This window comes from Bicyclus anynana, chromosome 26, assembly GCF_947172395.1.
Source record: "Bicyclus anynana chromosome 26, ilBicAnyn1.1, whole genome shotgun sequence".
Classification (NCBI taxonomy): Eukaryota; Metazoa; Arthropoda; class Insecta; order Lepidoptera; family Nymphalidae; genus Bicyclus; species Bicyclus anynana.
The window spans coordinates 7,819,034-7,841,697 of record NC_069108.1 but is presented as its reverse complement, the minus strand read 5'-3'; the positions used below and the strand labels follow the sequence as shown (position 1 = coordinate 7,841,697).

General features: G+C 37.3%; 3 protein-coding genes across 8 annotated transcripts in view; 1 reads left to right on the top strand and 2 right to left on the bottom strand.

The window, feature by feature from the left end:
* LOC112055983 (trichohyalin) overlaps positions 1-22,664 on the top strand; it is a 489,894-nt gene that overhangs the window by 95,607 nt on the left and 371,623 nt on the right. The gene's annotated exons all lie outside the window — the stretch shown is intronic.
* On the bottom strand, positions 7,126-20,231 carry LOC128199595 (gastrula zinc finger protein XlCGF57.1-like). Of its 4 annotated transcripts, none has more exons than XM_052889777.1 (8): positions 19,895-20,231; positions 13,456-13,639; positions 13,243-13,335; positions 12,775-12,918; positions 11,835-12,347; positions 11,631-11,725; positions 9,795-9,856; positions 7,126-9,364 (listed from the first exon to the last, which is right to left on the bottom strand). In XM_052889777.1, the coding sequence occupies exons 1-8, from the start codon at positions 19,924-19,926 to the stop codon at positions 7,995-7,997; spliced, it is 2,493 nt and encodes an 830-aa protein (XP_052745737.1). In that variant the 5' UTR covers positions 19,927-20,231; the 3' UTR covers positions 7,126-7,994. The 4 variants fall into 4 exon arrangements, with proteins under 4 accessions (XP_052745737.1, XP_052745738.1, XP_052745739.1 ...); XM_052889778.1 differs by having other exon boundaries at positions 12,775-12,909; XM_052889780.1 differs by lacking the exon at positions 9,795-9,856 and having other exon boundaries at positions 9,198-9,364.
* Positions 13,692-19,888, bottom strand: LOC128199594 (uncharacterized). Of its 3 annotated transcripts, none has more exons than XM_052889757.1 (3): positions 18,810-19,885; positions 16,002-18,425; positions 13,692-14,998 (listed from the first exon to the last, which is right to left on the bottom strand). In XM_052889757.1, the coding sequence occupies exons 1-3, from the start codon at positions 19,183-19,185 to the stop codon at positions 14,970-14,972; spliced, it is 2,829 nt and encodes a 942-aa protein (XP_052745717.1). In that variant the 5' UTR covers positions 19,186-19,885; the 3' UTR covers positions 13,692-14,969. The 3 variants fall into 3 exon arrangements, with proteins under 3 accessions (XP_052745717.1, XP_052745716.1, XP_052745718.1); XM_052889756.1 differs by having other exon boundaries at positions 15,606-18,425; positions 18,810-19,883; XM_052889758.1 differs by lacking the exon at positions 13,692-14,998 and having other exon boundaries at positions 17,471-17,610; positions 18,246-18,425; positions 18,810-19,888.

Here is a 22,664-nt window from a genome sequence, read left to right as displayed (position 1 = left end):
GGAGGAGGTTCTCAATTCGGTCGGTATTTTTTTGTGATTGTAAATATATTATACCTATACAGGGTGATTCGGTCTTTAGTGCGGATATTTTTTTTCGTGGTTCTGTATCATTAATAGAATATAAATCTACAAACAGTTCGATACATTTTATGTATTTTTTTTTTTTAATTTATGTCTCTAAAATAACAAAATAATGTATATATTATTACTAAACAAGATATATTCAGCTTAAAAGTGATCTGGTGACGTCCTTTAGGTATCAAACGAAAATAAAATAAACGCACAATAGGGTGACCCTAAAATTCTGTTCAAAAGTAAATAACTTTAGCTAACGATAATTTTGTTATTTTTGAGTTAAAAAAAAAAGAAAAAATACGTGATCATTAAATTTTGTTTATGTACAAAATATAAAAATATCCGCACTAAAAAAATTTTCTTCCTGTATGTATGTATGTGATTGACTAGTATATATTTTTTTTATGTATGTCCAGCGATAATTCCGTCATTTATAGACCGATTTTAAAAAATCTTTTTTTGTTTTTAAAAGGTTAAATTCCAGGGTGGTCCCATTTTATTCATGTTAGGATCTGATGATGGCATCCTGGAGAAATCGAGGGGAACTTTCGAAAATTGTAAAGTTGGCTAATGCGTTTGTTAGTGTTTCCATAAGGTATTTAAAACCACTACTGTTTTATGAAGGTCTGGAGTTGGTCTGATGATGGAGCCGAAGCACAGACGACCTTGTGTTTGGACTTGATAAATTTGTATTGATGAGAACTTTCCACTTATATGGGTTGTGACTGTATTAGGGTTCTGGTGATGAAGTTAAGAAGTTAAGTTTTTTTGGATATTCATATTACGTGTGGATATACAGTGTGTTTTAAAAATACCGTCCGATCCAAAATGTGCGTGTAAGCATTATAATATTATAAACAGAAAAAATATTTAAAAAAATATTATTCAATAATTAAGCATTTTTATCGTGATAATAAAGTTTCTAATTTTAAACATAAATTGTCCCAAAACTTGAAAAAATTTAAAAAGTGACAACACTGTACTATCAATTATGGTACGTATATTCTAGATTATTACCTCCTAACTACACACCTGTGGCACAAAAGTCGGCAAAATAGAAAGCCTTTTGACAATGCCGCGCCGCATATCGTAAAGGGTAGGTAGTAGGTATCATCGTTTTCGGCGCCTACTGTCTTTGTAACACCGCGCCGCCGCCGACACGTGCAATGTCTGTAATGCTGTGTTTAGTTTGCTTGCGCCACTCGCCCAAAATGCAGACTTAAATTAGTAGTAGTAGATCTATTTGCGACAGAGCTATTACTGTGTTCCAGAGTAAAAGGCATAGTTTCTGGTGTAATGTATGTTCAAGGAGTGGAAAATGTGGAAAATGATCCACTAACCATTAATTCATCTGCCATCGTCCATCTGCGTAAATTAACTTTTCGTGTTTACAAACATCACAACACGCCAGTTATGCAAGCACGCATGCATGCTTGTACACAGCACCTTGACAAACCCATCACCTTGTTGTGTGTACTTGTGTGTTTACTTGCCCATTCAATACCGCTTTGAATAGAAACGTGTAAACGCAGCACAAAACATAGATGGCGGCGTTTTTATTTTGTAGCAATGCCTACTAATAATTAACCTATCTCAACTTTTGTGTTGCCATGTAAGTTTTTATAATTTTGTATTTTTTATGTTAATTTCGTGCAGGGAAAAAATATATTTCTTTAAAAATAAGGACTGCATAAAAATAATGTATACACGATACCTAAGTACACCCTTAAGGGCCGGACGGTATTTCCTATAACACACTGTATGGGGGAGTGAAATATTGTATATGAGTTAAGGTAGTATTTTCAAAATTGGGCTTGCAGGATTTAGGTACTTATTATAAAAAAATAACGTTTCAGCTAATTGCTTATTAATTTTTGTTCATACTCCGTAGGTATGCTAACACTACAAATGAAAGAACCACAGAAATTACGTAATTTAAACGGCTTGAATTGAAGCATCACTGGCTTGGCACCGCCTTCAAACTGATCAGAAGGTAGCACATAGGTAAGATGCAGAGATGTGATTTATTTGAAATACTTCTATTTAAAATGCAAATACAAAATGCAAAATACCTATTTTGTATTTTGCATTTAAATGCTTTTTAGTAAAAAGCATTTTGTATTTTATTTGAAATACCTTTCGAGATGTATTTTGTATTTTAATATTCATTTCAAAATGCAAAATACTTTGTGATTAAGTTTAGCTAATATTAACAGTAAAACAAAATGAAATGAACGAATGCCGAATTTGACCAATAGAGGCGCCAGCTAGCCACGTGCGTTCTTTTTAGTTATATATATAGTTTCTTATAGTTTCGCTATGTCCGTCTGTCTGTCCGTCCGTCCGTCCGTCCGTCCGCGGCTTAGGGCAGTGACTATAATTACTAGAAATCTGTAAATTAGCATGAGTGTGTATATTAAAATGTAAACAAAGTCATAATAAAATCTTGAATAATAATTTTTTTAGGTTAAAATTATTAATTAAAAATTAATTATGAGTTAATTAAGCTGTAAATAAAATAAGATATCTCAGAGTCTGTTAAAACTAGAAAGCTGAAATTTGGTTATATTAATTACGACTATAAAGTAGTAAAAAGAAAATTCGAAAAAAAGTTGTTTTTGGGGTTCTTTCCTACATGCAAAGTGAGAATGAATTTTTTATCTTCTATCACATGGTGTGGGGCACCGTTATCGGTATTTTTGTGCATTATATAAGGAATTAAACTGCTCATTTAATCTACGGAACTACTCTGCACATGGCCCGACACGCGCTTGGCTAGTTTTTTATTTTTTTCTTCGTTGGTCAAAGTGCGCGCCTTTAGTCTTAACGAGTGACAATGTCACACGAAAACGACGAACATTATGCTGAATGTTTTTGTTCGGCACGGCATTGTGTCTCTAATACAAATTATCTGTGATTTGGTCAAAAGGTATTTTATTTTAAAAAAAGTATTTTGAAAATACCTATTTTGCATTTATCATTTAAAATACCAAACGCAAACCTATTTGGTATTTTGCATTTGAAATAGTAAATCTCAAAAGTATTTTGCATTTTGTATTTAAATGCTTTTTTAAAACCATTTTGTACATCTCTGGTAAGATGTTATTTTTTGCTTTATAATTTAGGTTATTTTTGAGTTGGAAGTCGGTTGAATTTTTTTTATTAAAATTTTTATTTATATAAACAAATAAAATACTTTGTAAATTGTAGTAAAATAGGAATAGGAAGTGATCAATAAAAATGCGTGTTGTTTTTTGATTGGTAGATTTAAATTAGGACTGACACTATGGTCGATGACCTTGAAGGATTGGTCGTATACATATATTTATTTTGGTGATGCCATCCACACTAACGGTGGAATTCATAGTCGTAGCAGGGGGCCCCTAAGGGGATTATTCAGCCGCTATGTGTCGAATTCAATCCCTACGCGTTTCATAGACAAAAGAAACCCCTCATTTGACAGGAGCTGGCGGCTGACTGCTGAATTACCGATATTTGTCAGCCAAACCATCCCCTGGCATTTTTTTGTTGTTATTCGTGATTTATTTATTAGAAAGTGGACGTTCGGATCGTTATAAATGAAGTTATAAACAGCGAGTTATATCAGTGCCCAAGATATATATTCGCAATTGCGTAAACCCAGTATAATACTATGGCGATATGGAATGTACGAAAGATTCTCATATTAGGCATAATATGCCTCTGTTTGATGAAGAATGAACACAGAAGACCAAGAGAGGAATACCAATACCGCTAGTATTATACATTCTAGCAGCACTTCGATTCTATGAAACGGGATGTTATCAGGTACGTACCTTTGTTCATTATCAATAATTTTTTGTTCATGAAGACGCCGCGCGGTTTCACCCTGTGTGGTTCCCATTTCCGTAAGAATATGGGGATAAAATATAGCCTATAGAGCTCGGGAATAGTGTAGCTTCCCAACAGTGAAAGAATTTTTTAAATTGGTTCAGTAGTTCCAGAGCCTATTCAAAACATACAAACAAACAAATCTTTCCTGTTTCTATTATTAGTAAAGATAAATTAGGAGTAGATATAAAACCAATTAGCCCAGTGGGTATGACCTCTGCCTTTGATTATGATGGTGTAGGTTCCCAACAGTGATAGAATCTTTCAAATCAGTTCAGTAGTTACAGATCCTATTCAAAACAAACAAACAAATTTTTCCTGTTTATAATATTAGTATAGATAAATTAGGAGTAGGTCAAAATCCATATAGCCCAGTAGATATGACCTCTGCCTTCTATTCGGATGGTGTAGGTTCAAATGCTGTCTGAAACATACACCTCCAAATCATTTCAGTTATGTGCATTTTATGAATTTAAATGTATATTACATGTCTCATACGGTGAAGGAAAAACATTGTCTCTACATGTGTGAAGTCTGCCAATTCACATTGGGCCAGCGTGGTGGACCTTATCCCTCTCATTCTGAGAGGAGACTCATGCTTAACATACTCATGATGAAGAATTTAATTAGTTTGTTTGTTTGTAATCTAACCTATATAAATGTTAGGTATACCTATCTAGTTTTGATTTAGGAAATATATAACCTACATAAATGTAACTAACATAATGTTTATTTTCAGACTGTAGGTGCAGTCCATCAAGCATTCTATGAAATAACAGAAATGCCAAAAGTCAAGCTGTATTGATGTCACGCATAGGTATACATATAAACAACCCCGGAGGACCCTATACACAGATTTAAAGAAACCGGCTATCAAGGCAGGGAATAGCAGTGATGAGCTCTGAGAATACTGTTTTACCAAGAATACTGAGAATACTTTGGTCCTTGAAAATCTGAGTTTTCAGATCACAGTAATTGGAAGACCCTCATACCTTGAAAAGTCAGCAGCATTTAATATCGAAGTAGTAGGAGTGAGTGCAGTGTATTGTAAGGTGGTCACTCACTCTGAAGTCCATAACAATAGAAAATATATACAAATCTTAATTGAATGAATGATGGAAAATAAAAATTTATTGATTCAAATTTTTAATAAAGATAATTATTAAATGTTTACTTCTGCATTTTTCATTTAAGTCTGGCCCTATAAAAATATACAATAATAACAATAAGTTATATGTAAATTATGTATTTATTGTTGTTATTAATTAAACTTTGTATCAAAAGGATATAGGTTTGATTTTAGAATTGCAATAAGTGTGTGTGGTTCATTATTATCAGCCCATTACCAGGCCAAGCTTACCTACTAAATACATATATAATATTATGTGATCTAAAGCTTTGTGAAATGCAATTTTACCACTATTCCTAAGGAATACACTTATATTTATTTACTGCACTTACTATACATTGTAAAAAAATACAGCATAATAGTACCTACTTGTAATTATTTCAGGTAATTATAGGTGGTTTTGAGTAAAATAAACAAATTTCCTCTGACAATATTTTTTTTATTTCAAGTAGGATTCCACATTACAAAAGTATGAAATATCAAACTACTTATATAGTAAATAGTATGCTTGGGATTTCTCTGCGTGATCGAATCACAAATGAGGAGATCCGCAGACAAACCAAAGTCACTGACATAGGTAGCACAGCGAGTCGTGAAGCTGAAGTGGCAATGGGCAGGCCACATAGTTCGAAGAGCCGATGAAATCGCAGTGTTGGTCGAACCCCCACTAGGTGGACCGAGGGCATCAAGCGGGTTGCAGGGAGCCGCTGGACGCTGGCGGCTCGAGACCGTTGTGTTTGAAAGTCCATGCAAGACGGCTATGTCCAGCAGTGGACGTCCATCGGCTGATAATTTTGATTATGATCATGTTCGTCCACATATCTTCAATATTTTTCTAACAACTCCTTCTTGTGTGAAAGAAACTTTTTGATAAAATTGATCTATTGTACTCTTGAACGAATTAAATTTTACTATGATAAATAAAATCAAAAAGTAAATGAAAATATTAGAAAATAGAAACTCAATTATTTTGTAAAATGTCAAAGAATAAACAAAATACGTCTCTCTGTGGTTGTGTCACAGAATTTTCAAAGATCTAATGTAAAATCATAGACAACATTTGCTTGAAACTCCAGTCACCTAGGGGCTCTCCAGTAGTTTGTTTATGAAATGCAATGAAGGATGATTCAATAGTCAGCCCCTGGGTGAATACTGAATATTGGTTTGTGGGGGATTGTTCACTTCACGACTATGAATTCCAGGGTAAGTGAACAAATATAAAACCGGCCATGTGCGTGTCGGGCCACGCGCAGTGTAGGGTTCCATAGATTATGTTAACACTTTAATCCCTTAGCCGATAGAGGGTCTGTACACAATAACAACAGAAATTTTTCGACCAAAATGGAGACTCACATAGACTGATAATAATGACACATCAATATTTCTTTTATTTTATTAAAATAACTTGATCATAACTTTTGTTTTAATCCTGAATATTTATTTTTTTATTTTGACCCTGTAATTAAAACAATTTGTAAGTTTACATACTTGTTTAATTTTGTTCAGTGGTGTGCACAAGGTCTTTAACTGGAGTAAGTAAATGCAAACGGGGAAAAAATCCTTCGCAATACAGGTTTGTAAGAAGTCTGCCGGGTAAGCAGTGCACGTTTGCTTCTGTGGAGTGCACACCACCGGTTCTGCAGTCTACAAGATAATTCTCTATAAACATTTTACAACATACGCGACAGCATAAACATCTCTTTCTGTATTGTTGCGATGTGATAAAAGAGAGCGCTAAAGTCCACCAAAGCGGAGCGAGGGAGCGTAGCGGAGTTGCAGACGATGATAAATAAATAAATATTATTTTTAATTTATTTAACCTCGCTCCGCTTACCGGTTTTATATGAATTTTTAAACAAGCTAGCAAGTTCCTGTCCACTTAAGACGAGCGGAGATTTTGTGCAATCCTATTGGTTAATATTTCTCCGTTTCTCAACTCCGCTGCCGCGCTCCGCTTCGGGGGACTGGCAGCCTAAAGAGGTGGTTAGCTACTGCACTTGTAGACAATAGACTGCGTGTCACTAGCGAGAGAATTCAGTAAAACACAGATAGCACACTTATGCATTTAATATATATAAATTAGAATCACATATCTCCAATATCTCTAAGGCGTACAATCTTCAGTACACAACTGTTACCCTCTGGTACCACAGAACATCATCAATTACAGATTGTCTTATATTTGCAATCGATGACGTTCTGTCTCTAATCTCTGTCTATACAAAAACAACATCAACAACAAACACACTTTGAGAGGTCTACTCCTATAAATATTTTCCAAGACGTATAGTACTCAACGGTTTAGGACATTGTTAAGTTCTTGTTGTTGTGCAGTATATTTTGAGTTTAGTTTAGTAGTATATTTGTTAGTTCCGTAACATCTTGCCGTGTTACTCAAAATTAAGTTAACGTTCATTTTGAGTGTCAACAAATTGTTGACAAAAATTGGTAATATGAATGTGAAACTACATATGAAAATCGTTTTCAGCTGACCGATCCTTTCGTTTTCTAGGTCGCACGACTTTTTTTTGTATCTCCTTCGTCACAGTTTGATAAGTACTCGTAGAAGCTCCGCTGCCGCTTATGAGATATCCGCTAAGCGTGGTTTGTTGTGAACTCATCTTTACATCCGGCCACTGGGCAACGCTCGCGATCACTGCAGTGAGAGCGACTCACACAATACGAGCCCCGCTCATTTACCCGAGGGGGTGAAGGGAGCAGCGTACGAGTTGCACTTCGTACAGTTGACAATAGCGTACAACTGTGACTTATGTTTGCACTTTAGAGTCTATCAACACTTGGGTCACTTTTGGATACAATAACTACATTTGATCAGAAAAATATTCAAGTTTTTGTGTTTTTTGTTAATTCACACATACGCACAGATCGAGCCATCGCTTCATTTTCTATTTTATTACAATTACTGAGACTTAGTTTGAGTGTGCATTCTCATTTTATGTTGCAATAAATTACATCTTTCTGCAGATTTGTAATTGCATGTCTCACAAGAAAAGGGCTTATCGCCAGTGTGGATTCTTTTATGTCTGTTTAAAGCACCTTTGTGTGAACATTTATAATTGCAAATCTCACAACAAAAAGGCTTTTCGCCAGTGTGGGTTCTTTTATGTTTTTTTATATCACCTTTGTGTGCACTTCTGTAATTACATATCTCACAACAAAAAGGCTTCTCACTAGTGTGTGTTTTCATATGTTGCAATAAATTATGTTTACGTGCACTTTTATAATTGCAAATCTCACAAGAAAATGGTTTCTCACCAGTGTGCGTTTTCATGTGATCTAATAAATGATGTTTCTGTATACATTTATAATTGCAAATCTGACAAGAATAAGGTTTCTCACCAGTGTGCGTTTTCATGTGATCTAATAAATGTTGTTTACGTGCACATTTATAATTGCAAATCTCACAAGAAAAAGGCTTTTCACCAGTGTGGATTTTTTTATGTTTTTTTAAATCACCTTTCTGTGCACATTTATAATTGCAAATCTCACAACAAAAAGGCTTTTCGCCAGTGTGCGTTCTCATGTGTTGCAATAAATTACTTTTTACTGTACATTTATAATTGCAAATCTTACCAGAAAAAGGCTTTTCGCCAGTGTGCGTTTTCATGTGATATAATAAATGATGTTTACGTGCACATTTATAATTGCACATCTCACAAGAATAAGGCTTTGCATCAGTGTGCGTTTTCATGTGATATAATAAATGATGTTTCTGTATACATTTATAATTGCAAATGTCACAAGAAAAACGCTTTTCGCCAGTGTGGATTCTTTTATGTTTTTTTAAATTATCTTTCTGTGCACATCTATAATTACATATCTCACAACAAAAAGGCTTTTCGCCATTGTGAGTTTTCATGTGATTTAATAAATGATGTTTCAGTGCAGATTTATAATTACATACCTTACAACAAAAAGGTTTTTCGCCAGTGTGAGTTTTCATATGCTGCCTTAAACTACTTTTGTGTGTGCATTTATAATTGCACATCTCACAAGAATAAGGCTTTGCATCAGTGTGGGTTTTCAGGCGTGGATTCTCATCTAGTACAGGTTTTTTGGGTTTCTTGAAAATATCATATAACTGTACTACACAGTTTGTGAATCTATTTATATCTGTATATATTTCAGTGCCGCTCTGAGATGATTGCTTGTTCAGTTCGCCAATGTCAGTCTCAAGGATTTGTTCAGTTTTCTGGATCGCAGCTGCTTCTTCAGTTGCCTGCACTTTGTAGTCGTTATTTGCCGCAAGTCTCGCGGACAGTGGAGCGACTGAAACAAAAGTCTTCTTATAATTTACTCCGACAAATCTTTGCGACAGCTCTACTTCTACTATCTGTGCGCCTGAACGTCGCTCCCGCAATATTTACCAATACTGAATAATTGAGCAAACATTAAACAGTTACACGGCAACTCCCAGTGCATTACTGTGTACCTCAAGATGTCGACCTCCGTGACCGACGCAGATGCCCCACACATCTGTCTATACAATAACACTCGACAGATGCAAAACAGATGCAGTCCATCGCTCTCAGTCTATATCGGCGGTACACAAGGCGACTATTAGAACACTCGAGTTCCATCTATCTACGATGTTATACCTACATCACAAACCTGACGAACTCAGCAATAGGGTTTAATGTGACAATACCAACACCATAGGAAACAGAAAAAGTCACAAACAAGTCCACTACCCCCTCACCTAAAGCCTGAGCGCAGTCTGCAGCCGGGGGAGGGACATCATTCAGCCTCCGACTTCCTGTCCTGTGAAACATTGCAGCAGAATGTGAGTTTGCTTGCTGAGCAACTACATAAATATGACATGAAAAAATTTACAAATATCTTTGTTATTTGTGCAATATTTTTTTTAAGAATAGGGCCTTATTTATTTTACACATATCCCAACGATCTTTGTTCTGTATGTATAACATACTAGCTCACGACTTTTTTTTACCTTAGACCTCTTTAATCCAGCCTTATCGCAAAATCCGTTCTTAGCGGATACTAACTAACTATAGACTATATCCCTGCCAAATTTCTTTCTACGTCAAGCAGTCTTCAAGATTGTGTGATGACCTTTCACATTTATATATTAAGAAGTTAACTCTTCCTAATCTTAGCATTCCATGGAATCTCTGTGCGGGTACCGGGTCCAATTAATAAATAAATATAAATGTACTTAAACAATACACACATATCTAGCCCCAAAGTAAGTGTACAGAATATGTACAGTTGAAAAAATAATTAATCATATTAATATTATTGTTAATATGTTAATTGCCCAATTAAGGGCCAGAAACACAAAATTCATGAGCGGCACAGTACTAAAGCAACGATGTAACTGCATACTTGTGATGCATCACATGCAGCGTCGTTGTATACTGACTTGTTCTGCAGCACGAGTGAGTCACCGCTGCGGCTCACAGCTGCACGAGGCTCGCACACTTGTGATGCATCACATGCAGCGTCGTTGTATACTGACTTGTTCTGCAGCACGAGTGAGTCACCGCTGCGGCTCACAGCTGCACGAGGCTCGCACACTTGTGATGCATCACATGCAGCGTCGTTGTATACTGACTTGTTCTGCAGCACGAGTGAGTCACCGCTGCGGCTCACAGCTGCACGAGGCTCGCACACTTGTGATGCATCACATGCAGCGTCGTCGTATACCGACTTGTTCTGCAGCACGAGTGAGTCACCGCTGCGGCTCACAGCTGCACGAGGCTCGCACACTTGTGATGCATCACATGCAGCGTCGTTGTATACTGACTTGTTCTGCAGCACGAGTGAGTCACCGCTGCGGCTCACAGCTGCACGAGGCTCGCACACTTGTGATGCATCACATGCAGCGTCGTTGTATACTGACTTGTTCTGCAGCACGAGTGAGTCACCGCTGCGGCTCACAGCTGCACGAGGCTCGCACACTTGTGATGCATCACATGCAGCGTCGTTGTATACTGACTTGTTCTGCAGCACGAGTGAGTCACCGCTGCGGCTCACAGCTGCACGAGGCTCGCACACTTGTGATGCATCACATGCAGCGTCGTTGTATACTGACTTGTTCTGCAGCACGAGTGAGTCACCGCTGCGGCTCACAGCTGCACGAGGCTCGCACACTTGTGATGCATCACATGCAGCGTCGTCGTATACCGACTTGTTCTGCAGCACGAGTGAGTCACCGCTGCGGCTCACAGCTGCACGAGGCTCGCACACTTGTGATGCATCACATGCAGCGTCGTTGTATACTGACTTGTTCTGCAGCACGAGTGAGTCACCGCTGCGGCTCACAGCTGCACGAGGCTCGCACACTTGTGATGCATCACATGCAGCGTCGTTGTATACTGACTTGTTCTGCAGCACGAGTGAGTCACCGCTGCGGCTCACAGCTGCACGAGGCTCGCACACTTGTGATGCATCACATGCAGCGTCGTTGTATACTGACTTGTTCTGCAGCACGAGTGAGTCACCGCTGCGGCTCACAGCTGCACGAGGCTCGCACACTTGTGATGCATCACATGCAGCGTCGTTGTATACTGACTTGTTCTGCAGCACGAGTGAGTCACCGCTGCGGCTCACAGCTGCACGAGGCTCGCACACTTGTGATGCATCACATGCAGCTTCGCCGCCAGCTACCTGCCAAATACAAAACTCATTCATAACACGTCTGTCCGTCTGCAAAGGGTATTGTATGATAGATATGCAGAGGCCATACACCACCTCCATCAAGAAGTAAACATCTCACCTGAATGAATGATGAATGTTTGCTTAAATGTTCCAAGTATGTAATTTCTTGCAGAAACTCCTTATCACAAAATGAACATTCAAAGACAACACTTTCACTCTTTATGGAACTCTCTGTTTCAGCATGTTCTGTGACTGCAGCCCAGCAAGCTGTTGCTTTGTTATGAAGAGCTTCACCTATAGCTTCGTCCAGTAGTCTAGATTCCAGCTCGATGCTCATGTCAGAGTATTCATCGTCCAAGACACAGTCATTGTTGGAACGGTCTCTGTCATTGTCATCTTTGTGTACCAATGTAGAGTTATCAGCATTTGACAGGGAAACAGAACTGTATTCATTCTTCACCACAACTGATGCAACATCTTTCACTACAGATTCCTCTGCTGCTGTCTGTTCCTCTTCATCAGTGTGATCTATGTACAAGTCACAGTAGTCTGCTCCTAATGTTGTCTGTGTTAAGTTACACTGCAGATGTTTTGTTGCGCAGTTCATCAGTTCCTTATGTTGAATAGTAATCTGAAACAATTGAACTGTTTGCTTTCCTTCAGATACTTTACTAAAGGAAGGTAACAACATAATGTCATCATCATCATCATCATTAGCCTATCAGACTACAGAGCGATAGATACATCCTTCCTTAGATGACTGGGCATTTGTACCTTAGATTCCCCACACTGCTCCAATGCAGATAGGTGGGCTCAGGCCTACTCTGTAGTACAATCACTATTAGATGATAATGATAACTGACTTAACATGGTCACAGATGCAACAGGTGTAACACCACCAACTTCATGACTGAGAAGCTCAATATTTTATAGCATGACCAAGGACTCAAACCCAGGACCCCAGGATCTGCCAAATACACTTAGAGATAACAACATGTTCTCCAATGTCAGGTTTAAGAGAGGATCAAACTAGTAAATTGTAATTACTAAATACTCACTGATTCATCTTGTGCAAGTAAGTCTGTCATCAGTGAATGGGCTCTCAAGCACAAGTCTCTAAATCTACTGAAGTTAATCAATCTCTGAGCACACAGCACACAGAGTGTTTGCTTCAGGTTTCCTCCACTACACAACTGAAACAACTGCACAGAATTATTAAAAGACTTTCAATACAGGTTTGGTAAGAGAAGTAGATAGAACTTGGGGATTCATTTTGTGTTATATTCTGTGAGTGCACACTACATTACACAACAGTGCATCACTTGTTTATTTTTGTCTGAACTTTGGCTCAATCTCTGTCTTGGTAAAATAAATTTAATTTATTACACTAATTTGTCAAAATCTGTTGTTATTTTTTTAAATTAAAGATTCACAGACATCTAAATACTAATTAAGGTGATGAGATGATATCTCAATTCCCTCCACAGTTATATCACATAGTAGAAACAATGATATTGTCAACTCACAGACAGTCCAGTTAGCTGTTCATATGTCTCCTCCAACTTGTGTTTACTCATTAGAGAGAGCTTACTATCAGTGTCCAGGCATATCATGCACATCTGTAAGTATACCAATAGTTACTTCTACATTACTGATTGTATGTGAGTAATGCTGCTATAGGTATGTCTTAGCCCTTCCTATGTTAACAATCACAAATAAAATCATTATGATCAACTGACCTGCACTGTTGTAGGTATAGCATTAGAGCGAATCTGCCTTACACAACTCTTTGTTTCAGAAAAGTCTTCATCTAAAAAATGCTGTGAGCAGACTACAGCAGGGTCAGGCAGGTGATGGTCTTGTGTGCCGAGAGTTCTGAGCCAAGCAGCATGGAGACTTTCTTCTCTGGGTAACCTGGATAACCTTGTGCGCAGCAGTACTGTACCATAGGTTGAATAATAAGTTGACTCCGATGTGTATGGAAAAATCACTTTAATTATGAGAAATATAAATTGAACATGTGTACATAGGCCGGTGGTCGGAAGGCAAGAGGGGCGATTACAAATTACAATCGGCGGGCAGTGTTGCCAGCACGATTTTATACAATTCCTTTATTTACCATAATGTTGCCTGCAACATGCTGCGGCCTCATGATGTTATGAACTATACAATTGTTAAATAATATGTAAACTGGAAATTTAAACACTTTACAAGTTAAGTTTAGTTGTTGCTTACAATGTTAAATTTAAAATTTTCTTAATAAACATTCTTATAATAATTAAATACTAATTGGAATCTATTGGCAATACACATATTTTGTTAATGGCTCGAACGTGTGTTTTTTTATTTGGGGTCATGACCTCGACGGCCCTGACCTTTCCATCGTGACCAGGACATAATCTTACAATTCGTGCCATGGGCCAGTACATAGGATATAAATTATCATCCTTTAGAATAACTAAACTTCCTACTTTAACATTATTCTGGTCTTGGCGCCATTTTGGCCTATTTTGGAGAATATTTAAATAATATTTATGCCAAACCTTCCAAAATTGTTGTTTTAAATTAGTACATAGCTGCCAAAACTTAAGTTTATTTTTAGGTACATTAATTAAATTGTTTTCTGGATACATAGTTAACGCACTACCAATAATAAAGTGACCAGGTGTTAAATAACAAAAGTCATCTGGATCAGATGAGAGTGATAACAATGGTCTTGAATTAAGTACAGCTTCAATCTCACAAAGAACTGTGTTAAGCTGTTCATATGTTAATAAACTATTTTGTACAACTCGCCTTAAATGGTATTTTGTACTTTTAACTGCTGCCTCCCAGAGACCACCAAACGTAGGAGAATAGCACGGAATGAAATGGAAATTTATACCTTGTTCTGCAGCAAATTTTTGTACGTTTGCCTGGTGATACTGAGATGCATGCAGCTTATACAATTCATTTAATTGGTTGCTAGCCGATTTGAATGAGCTAAAATTATCACAGTGGACCTGGCTGGGCTTTCCACGTCTGCTTATTTGCCTTTTGAGACAGCCTAGAAATGTTTCTGTGGTTAAGTCCGAAGCCAGTTCTAAGTGAACTGCCTTCGTTGTAAAGCATACAAAAACGCATATATAACCTTTTCCGACTACAGAGCGTCTAATTCGCGATAGCTTGACGTCTACAGGCCCAGCAAAATCCAAGCCGATAACCTGGAACGGTCGGCTCGTGGCTGTGACACGGCTGGCTGGCAGTGAGCCCATTAGCTGTTGAGCAGCTGTCGCCTTATTTCTAAAACATATAATACATTTGTGGGTTATTTTCTTAATATGTAATAAGCCATTTACAATCCAAAATTTTTGGTTTAAACTTGAAAGCAGAAGCTTAGGTCCTGCATGCAGTAATCTTTCATGTTCGCTTTTAATAATCAAGCTAGTAATTAAAGAGTCCTTTGGTAGGATAACAGGATGTTTTTGCGACAGTGGTATGGCAGCATGGTGGAGCCTCCCACCTACACGTAAAAGACCTAACTTATCAATGAAAGGATGTAGGTTCACAAGAGTTCCTTTTAAATTATTGCCTTTGCAAAGTGCATTAATTTCAGATTTGAAATGGACACCTTGTTCATGTTTAACTATAACCATTAAGGCATTTTCAAGCTCTGAGCTTGTTAAATATTTACTATTTATTTTATTTTTATGTTTATTTACATTATTCAAAAATCTTAACATATAAGCCATGAGCCTAATGATTTTTGTAATATTAGAATAATTATATAATTGTTTGAAAATATATTCAATAGAATTTGATGATTGGTCATCAGAAAGCACTAAGCAAGGCCTCACCTCGGGTAGAATGCTGGGGAGCTCTGGTTTACAGCAATCAAAATTGTACTCACTGTTACGTAGAAACTGTGGCCCGTTCCACCATAACTGGCACCGGTTCAGCTCGCCTGGCTTTAGTCCTCTGCTGATGAGGTCGGCAGGATTTTCTTTGGTGTTGACATAAAGCCATGACCATGCACCTGTAGCCTGACGAATGACACTCACTCTGTTCGCTATATAAGCTTGAAGCTGCATCAATTCAGTGTCAATCCATGCAAGAACAATCTTTGAATCACTGAATAGATATACATCCTTTATTTTAACTTTAAGCTTAAGTGAATCATATGTTTTTGCCATTAACTTAGATAACAAGAGTGCAGCATTCAATTCAAGCCTTGGCACTGTCATGCCCTTCTTTTGAATAGGATTTATTCTAGATTTCGAACAGAGCAAGTAAGCATTTGAGTTACCTAATTTGTTGACTCGCAGGTATACACAGCAACCGTAGGCCGTGGAACTCGAAGCATCAGCAAATCCCACCAGCTCTGCAGTGTAATTTTCTGAAATATCTATATTTCTACTTAGTTTAATTGGCTCCATTGCTAATAGATCAGCTGTAAACTGTAGCCACTCTTCTTGAATGTTAAGAGGGGGAGTGGAATTCCAATCAATATTTTGTAGCCATAATTTTTGCATGATGACCTTTGCTGTTACTATAATAGGACTTGCAAACCCCATAGGGTCGTAGAACCTACCTATGTAACTTAATATTCTTCTTTTTGTTATTTCTTTAGGGTTAAACGGTTCAGGGGATGATATTATAAAGTTATCATCTATAACATTAATGCGCAGCCCTAAAGCTTTCATGTCAAAATTTTCTTTTTGCAAATCTAAACTACAAAAATGTTGTTGCTCGGTCTGTGGTATATCTGACAGTATGCTTTTATTATTTGAGGCCCACTTGTGTGTATGAAATCCACCTAGACTGAGTATTTCGCGTAGTTGATTCCTTGCAGTTATAACTGAGTTGAAATCATGATCTGTGTAAAGAATATCGTCAACATATGTATGATTATTAATTATGTTGGAAGCTAGAGGATACAAATTTTCGTACCTAATTGCTAGCTCCTTTAAACAACGTGTTGCCAAGTAACTAGAGCTTTTTAACCCGTATGTTACTGTGTCTAATCTAATACATTTAATTGATTCACTTGGATTGTCTCTCCAAAGAATGTTTTGTAGAGAAGTGAATTTGGGATCAATTTTTATATTGCGGAACATATGTTTTATGTCCGTTGTGAATGTATATTTGCCAAATCTGAATAGCATGAGTATATCAAAAAGATCTTTTTGCACTACCGGTCCATTGAGTTGTAAACTGTTTAGGCTGACCTTCTTGTCAGTTTTCATTGAAGCATCAAATACACACCGAAGTCGGGTTGTACTTGAATTTTCATTTATTACTGCATGATGGGGTAAATAGTAAGTTGCTTGTTTGTTTATGTCATACAGTTCAATGTCCATATAATGACCATGGTTAAGTGATAAGTATTCATGGATAAATCTTTGATATTGCATGAATAGATTTGGATTTGAATGCAATTTCTTTTCTAAATTTAAAAATCTCTTTAAAGCAAGGTGAAAGGATTCGCCTAATATGCCATTAATATCTTCTAAAGGTAATTTCAATGGTAAGGCAACTTGAAAGTGATTATTTTCTAATTTGACAGAGCTTTGAAATATTTGTTCACACAGCTCCTGTTCAGAAGTTTTTTCATGGAATAATTCTGGGACCTTTTCATAAGACCAAAACTGAGAAATTGTTTTTTGTATATCTAGCTCACATTTTAATGCTACTTTGTGACAAGATGGTTTGGATAAATCGACTGGCAAACCTCCTCCTATTATGTGACCAAATAGTGTTGGAAATATGTGTAATTCAAACCCTGGAGACCCTTGTGATGTAGTGTGACACGAAGCAGTAGGGAGAACCTGTTGTGACCCGTGAGGATCACTTGCAGCTGGTGAGCTGAGGTTCATTGGCACCACCACCACGCTCTGATTGCTCGGCAACAGGGTCTGGAAAAACACATCCGCACCAATGAGAATATGTATTTCACTTGGTACATTGAACTGTTCATCGGCTAAAGTTATATTATTTGGTATGTGAATTTTGGAAATATCAATGTTACTCTGGGGAAGTTTACAAGTTATATTTTCTACTACATGACAGTTGATGATTTTTTTGAACGGAATGTGCATAGAATGCACCTCTAATGGGATGCAGTACTTTGTATTATTTTTAGTGTTAGATATGCCAATAATATTTGTGTTATTGGGTGTGGGAGTCAAACCTAATATTTTTATGACCTTTGAGGTCACTAACGATACCTGTGAACCGCTATCTAGTAAAGCCTTGATGCGGTACTCTCGGCCATTCTTGCTGAACACCTTTACTCTTGCTGTGGGCAGGAGTACATTATTATCAATGTTGCCTGTCATAGTAACAGGAGGTGCCAGGGCGGGAGAATTGCAGACTAAGCTGTTGTGACAGCCCTTGCAGTCTGAGCATCGGAAGTGAAACCTACATTTGCCCTTATGTGTACCTAAACATGTAATACAAAGTTTATTCTTTTCTATGAATAATATTCTTTCCTGTGCTGTCAATAAATAGAATTTTTTACATTTAAAAAGTTTATGTTCTTTGGACTTACAGTAACTGCATGATGATCCCTGCGTGGCGAGAGCTGCTACCCGTGAGTTACCCGCAGTGTGACCTTGCTCAGCATTTTCTAAAGCCAAGGCCCGTTTCTCAAGGTACTGGAGAAACTCTTCCAGGCTCGGCTTGTTATCAGAGCTTCTATCCATTTGGTAGGCTCTCGTTGTAAAGCTATCTAGTTTACGGGAGAAAATGCAAAGAAGTATGGGACTCCAATGTATTATAGGCTCATGAATGCTTATGGCAGCTAATTGTTGTCTAATACATGACACAAAGTCTCTTAAATTACTAGCCGTGGACTTAGTGATACATTTTAAATCTAACAAATGGCTTATGTGTTCATTCACAATTTTATACTTATTTTCATACCTATTTTCTAATAATTTGAGTGCTTCACTATAGCTTTCAGGGGTTATTGGTAAATTTTTTATTAAGTCTAAAGGTTCACCTATGAGATATGATCTTAAGTAGTATAATTTTTGTATGACGTCTAGACTTGAATTATTATGTATCATTGATTTATAAAGGCTTATGAATGGTATATACTCGGTGAATTTACCGTTAAACTGTTGGATGTCCACGGGAGGTAAGTGAGTTTTTGCCGCTACACTCGGTTGAGCAACTGAATTGGTTGAAGACGCGGGTGCAAACCCACGTTGCGCAATCGCCTTGTTTAACATCGTTACCATTTTGTAAAACTTTTCTTCGACGACGTCCACGCACTCCTCATCTTTGGGATTCAAATGTAAAATGTCTTTGCACAAGTCTTCGTATTCATTAAAGGTTTTTTCCAGTCGGTCGCGCCGAACCATGAGTTCCTCCACGTGGTTCTTTAGTAGATTTGCCTCTTCTGCTTCTAAATACTGATAAAGCCGCGTGATTGTGCGCTTTGCGTAACCGCGTGCTACATTCTTCCTTGATAATTCGTCCTCCATTATGATTTACGACGTATATACTAATAGGTATTTCCGAAATACACTGATTTATGGTTACTATTGCTCGAATAACGCCACTGAGTTATGATATAACTTTTTTGAACAGAAATTGCTATTCACTTTAGTATTAGCACTGATTTTACTTTTAGTTTTAATGCAATAAAGAGACTTGATACACTGCGCAGACGACGATGACAAAATGGCGCGGGGCGCCGTCCCTCGTCTCGATGATGTTGCGTTCGCCACGTTTTTACCTCGTGGTCGTAGCGCTGGCGCGATGCTGCTTTCTCCCTCACTCCCACTGGCGACGTATCTCTGCTTTGCGCTCTCACGCGTTGGCTCACGGTAGATTATAGATGAATATTGCGTAAGTCAATCAGAGCGGCAACGTCGCGTTGCGGACCTTTGTCTTTTTGCAAAATGTTTGATTCTCAATAATGAAAGCGTATTTTACCTCTTGCTGTCTTCAATCGGAGGGCTCGAAGGACCATGTGCGCAGCAGGACTGTATTACCATAGGTTGAATAATAAGTTGACTCCGATGTGTATGGAAAAATCACTTTAATTATGAGAAATATAAATTGAACATGTGTACATAGGCCGGTGGTCGGAAGGCAAGAGGGGCGATTACAAATTACAATCGGCGGGCAGTGTTGCCAGCACGATTTTATACAATTCCTTTATTTACCATAATGTTGCCTGCAACAAACCTGAATAACAAACAAAATAACAGCTCTAACATGTCCTGATACAGTTAAATACAAGGATCAGATAATAAACATATGGACACACGCACAACGTCCAGCATAGATAATGAAATTATAAACACAGGATTCTGGAATTATTAATTTGATACTATTAGTTTTACAAGTACTCATAACTACTTACTGATATGAAAGTAACTAAGAAAGTTTAATCATTCATTGTCAATGCACAGTGAGTGCACAATGTCATACTTATAGCTAAGTACTTGGTTATTCTGTAGGTCAGTTGCTGCATCTCAAAAGTCAGCTAAAACTGGTTTACAGAACTGTAAGTATGCGTGTGCTACTCTGCTTGGCTGAAAGTCATCGGATAGACAGAAATAACTCTACTCACTCATGAAAGGTAATTCCTGTTCCCGCAGATGTTGACGCATTGTCTGAAGTATTTACGCAGAAAGGCACGCAGCACTGCATCTTGATTCTTGGTATAGTTTGTGTTTTACGGATTTTAATTTTTCTGTAAGGTCACTTCGACAATTTATTTTAAAGTTTGTACTTATTATTGATATTTATAAACATTTAGAAATGTGTATTAACCAATTTCCTTGATTTATATTAATTTTATACAATAAATACTGCATCCCTCTGCTTTTTATTTGTAATTAGAAAAAACCAAAGAGTAATAATCACTAGCAGTAGCACTACGTGTTACGTAAACGATATAGACAGACGTCAAAAAATACTTACGTCAACACAGACATATCTGTTTATGCTCAGACCAATTATCTAGGCTTGTTAGACGTTACTCCTATGTCAGAAGTTTAAGATCACGATCTAACGTGTCTATAAAATCCTTTTAGAATTAGAGTATTTTATGATTTACCCAAGGCTTAGTCAGAGTAAATATTTAAAGAGTATTCCAACCCGGCCGTATTTTTTTAAATAAATACCTACAGCCGCGCGTTCGTAAACATGTAATAGGGCTACCCGCCTCCAGCATTTTAATTTACATTTGCCAACTTTGTTTCCATTTAGTTTTGTAATTGTAAATATATTTTTTTTTATTTAAACAAATAAAATATTTTGTAAATTGTAGTAAAATAGGAATAGGAAGTGATCAATAAAAATGCGTGTTGTTTTTTGATTGGTAGATTTAAATAGGACTGATACTTTGGTCGATGACCTTGAAGGGTTCATCGTATACTGTTGTATACATATATTTATTTTGGTGATGCCATCCACACTATGTGAAAAAATATAAAACCGGCCATGTGGGTGTCGGGTCACGCGCAGTGTAGGGTTCCATAGATTATGTTAACACTTTAATCCCATAACCAGTAGAGGGTGTGGACACAATGACTAACAAAAATTAGCTCTTAAAAGCTTAATTTTTACAAACGGATCCCTAAATTTAAATATGTTGGTTTATGACCCCTTACAACTTTCAAAGACCTATTCAACGATACTTCACACCTTTGACACCTACATATAATTACACCTTGTAACAAGATTAATTCACTCCGCCAAAACTAGATGGCGCTAATGGTAGACTGACCCGCGCTATCGGTTGTCTCACGGCGAACGGCTATATGGCGGCCAACTCAAGCCTTAAGATCTTCTAATCTCTTACCATTAGACAGAGTAGTGTGGTAAGTAGTGCTTCCACCTTTGTTGGGACACTATTGAAAGCACCACTCCGGTATAAAGATTACATGTAAATTTATAATCGGCAAGTAGCGCTTCCACCATGATGGGACGTTATTGAAAGATTTCACTTGTAGAAACTAAATTGTACAAAATTATAGAAACAATAAATAAATTCCTTTACAACCTATTATTTATGTATCTAAGCTCCACACTATGAAATAAACAAACGAAAAAAAAGTCATCCCTATTTAACTCTGGCCTATAGTATTGCTTGCGATAGATAGCGAGGAGCCGAGATGAGACGGGAGGCGTAGTTCGTGAATCGAAATTGTCAGTGTCCGATTTTACTTTCACTTTTCACGATATATTACATTCACATTTTACAATATATATTAGTGCCATTTAGCTGAATAGAATATGCAGAGGGGATTTATACGGGGACTGTAAATGGATTATACGGGGACTGTTAATGGATTATACGGGGACTGTAATTAGATTATACGGGGACTGTAAATGGATTATACGGGGACTGTAAATGCATGTGTTGCAAGGGAAGGCCGTGTGAATCATACGAAGGGAGGCCTGCCCCTGTATGGAGACCAAAATGGAGACTCACATAGGCTGATAATAATGACACATCAATATTTCTTTTTTTTTTTTATTAAAATAACTTAATAATAACTTTTATTTTAACCCTGAATATTTTTTTTTAGTTTGACCCTGTAAATAAAACAATTTGAAAGTTTACATACTTGTTTAATTTTGTTCAGTGGTGTGCACAAGGTCTTTAACTGGAGTAAGTAAATACAAACGGGAAAAAAATCCTCCCCAATACAGGTTTGTTAGAAGTCTGCCGGGTAAGCAGTGCACGTTTGCTTCTGTGGAGTGCACACCACCGGTTCTGCAGTCTACAAGATTATTCTCTACATACATTTTACAACATAAGAGACAGCAAAAACATCGCTTTCTGTATTGTTGCGGTGTGATAAAAGAGAGCGCTAAAATCCACCAAAGTGGAGCGAGGGAGCGTAGCGGAGTTGCAGACGATGATAAATAAATAAATATTAATTTTAATTTATTTAACCTCGCTCCGCTTACCGGTTTTATATGAAATTTTAAACAAGCTAGC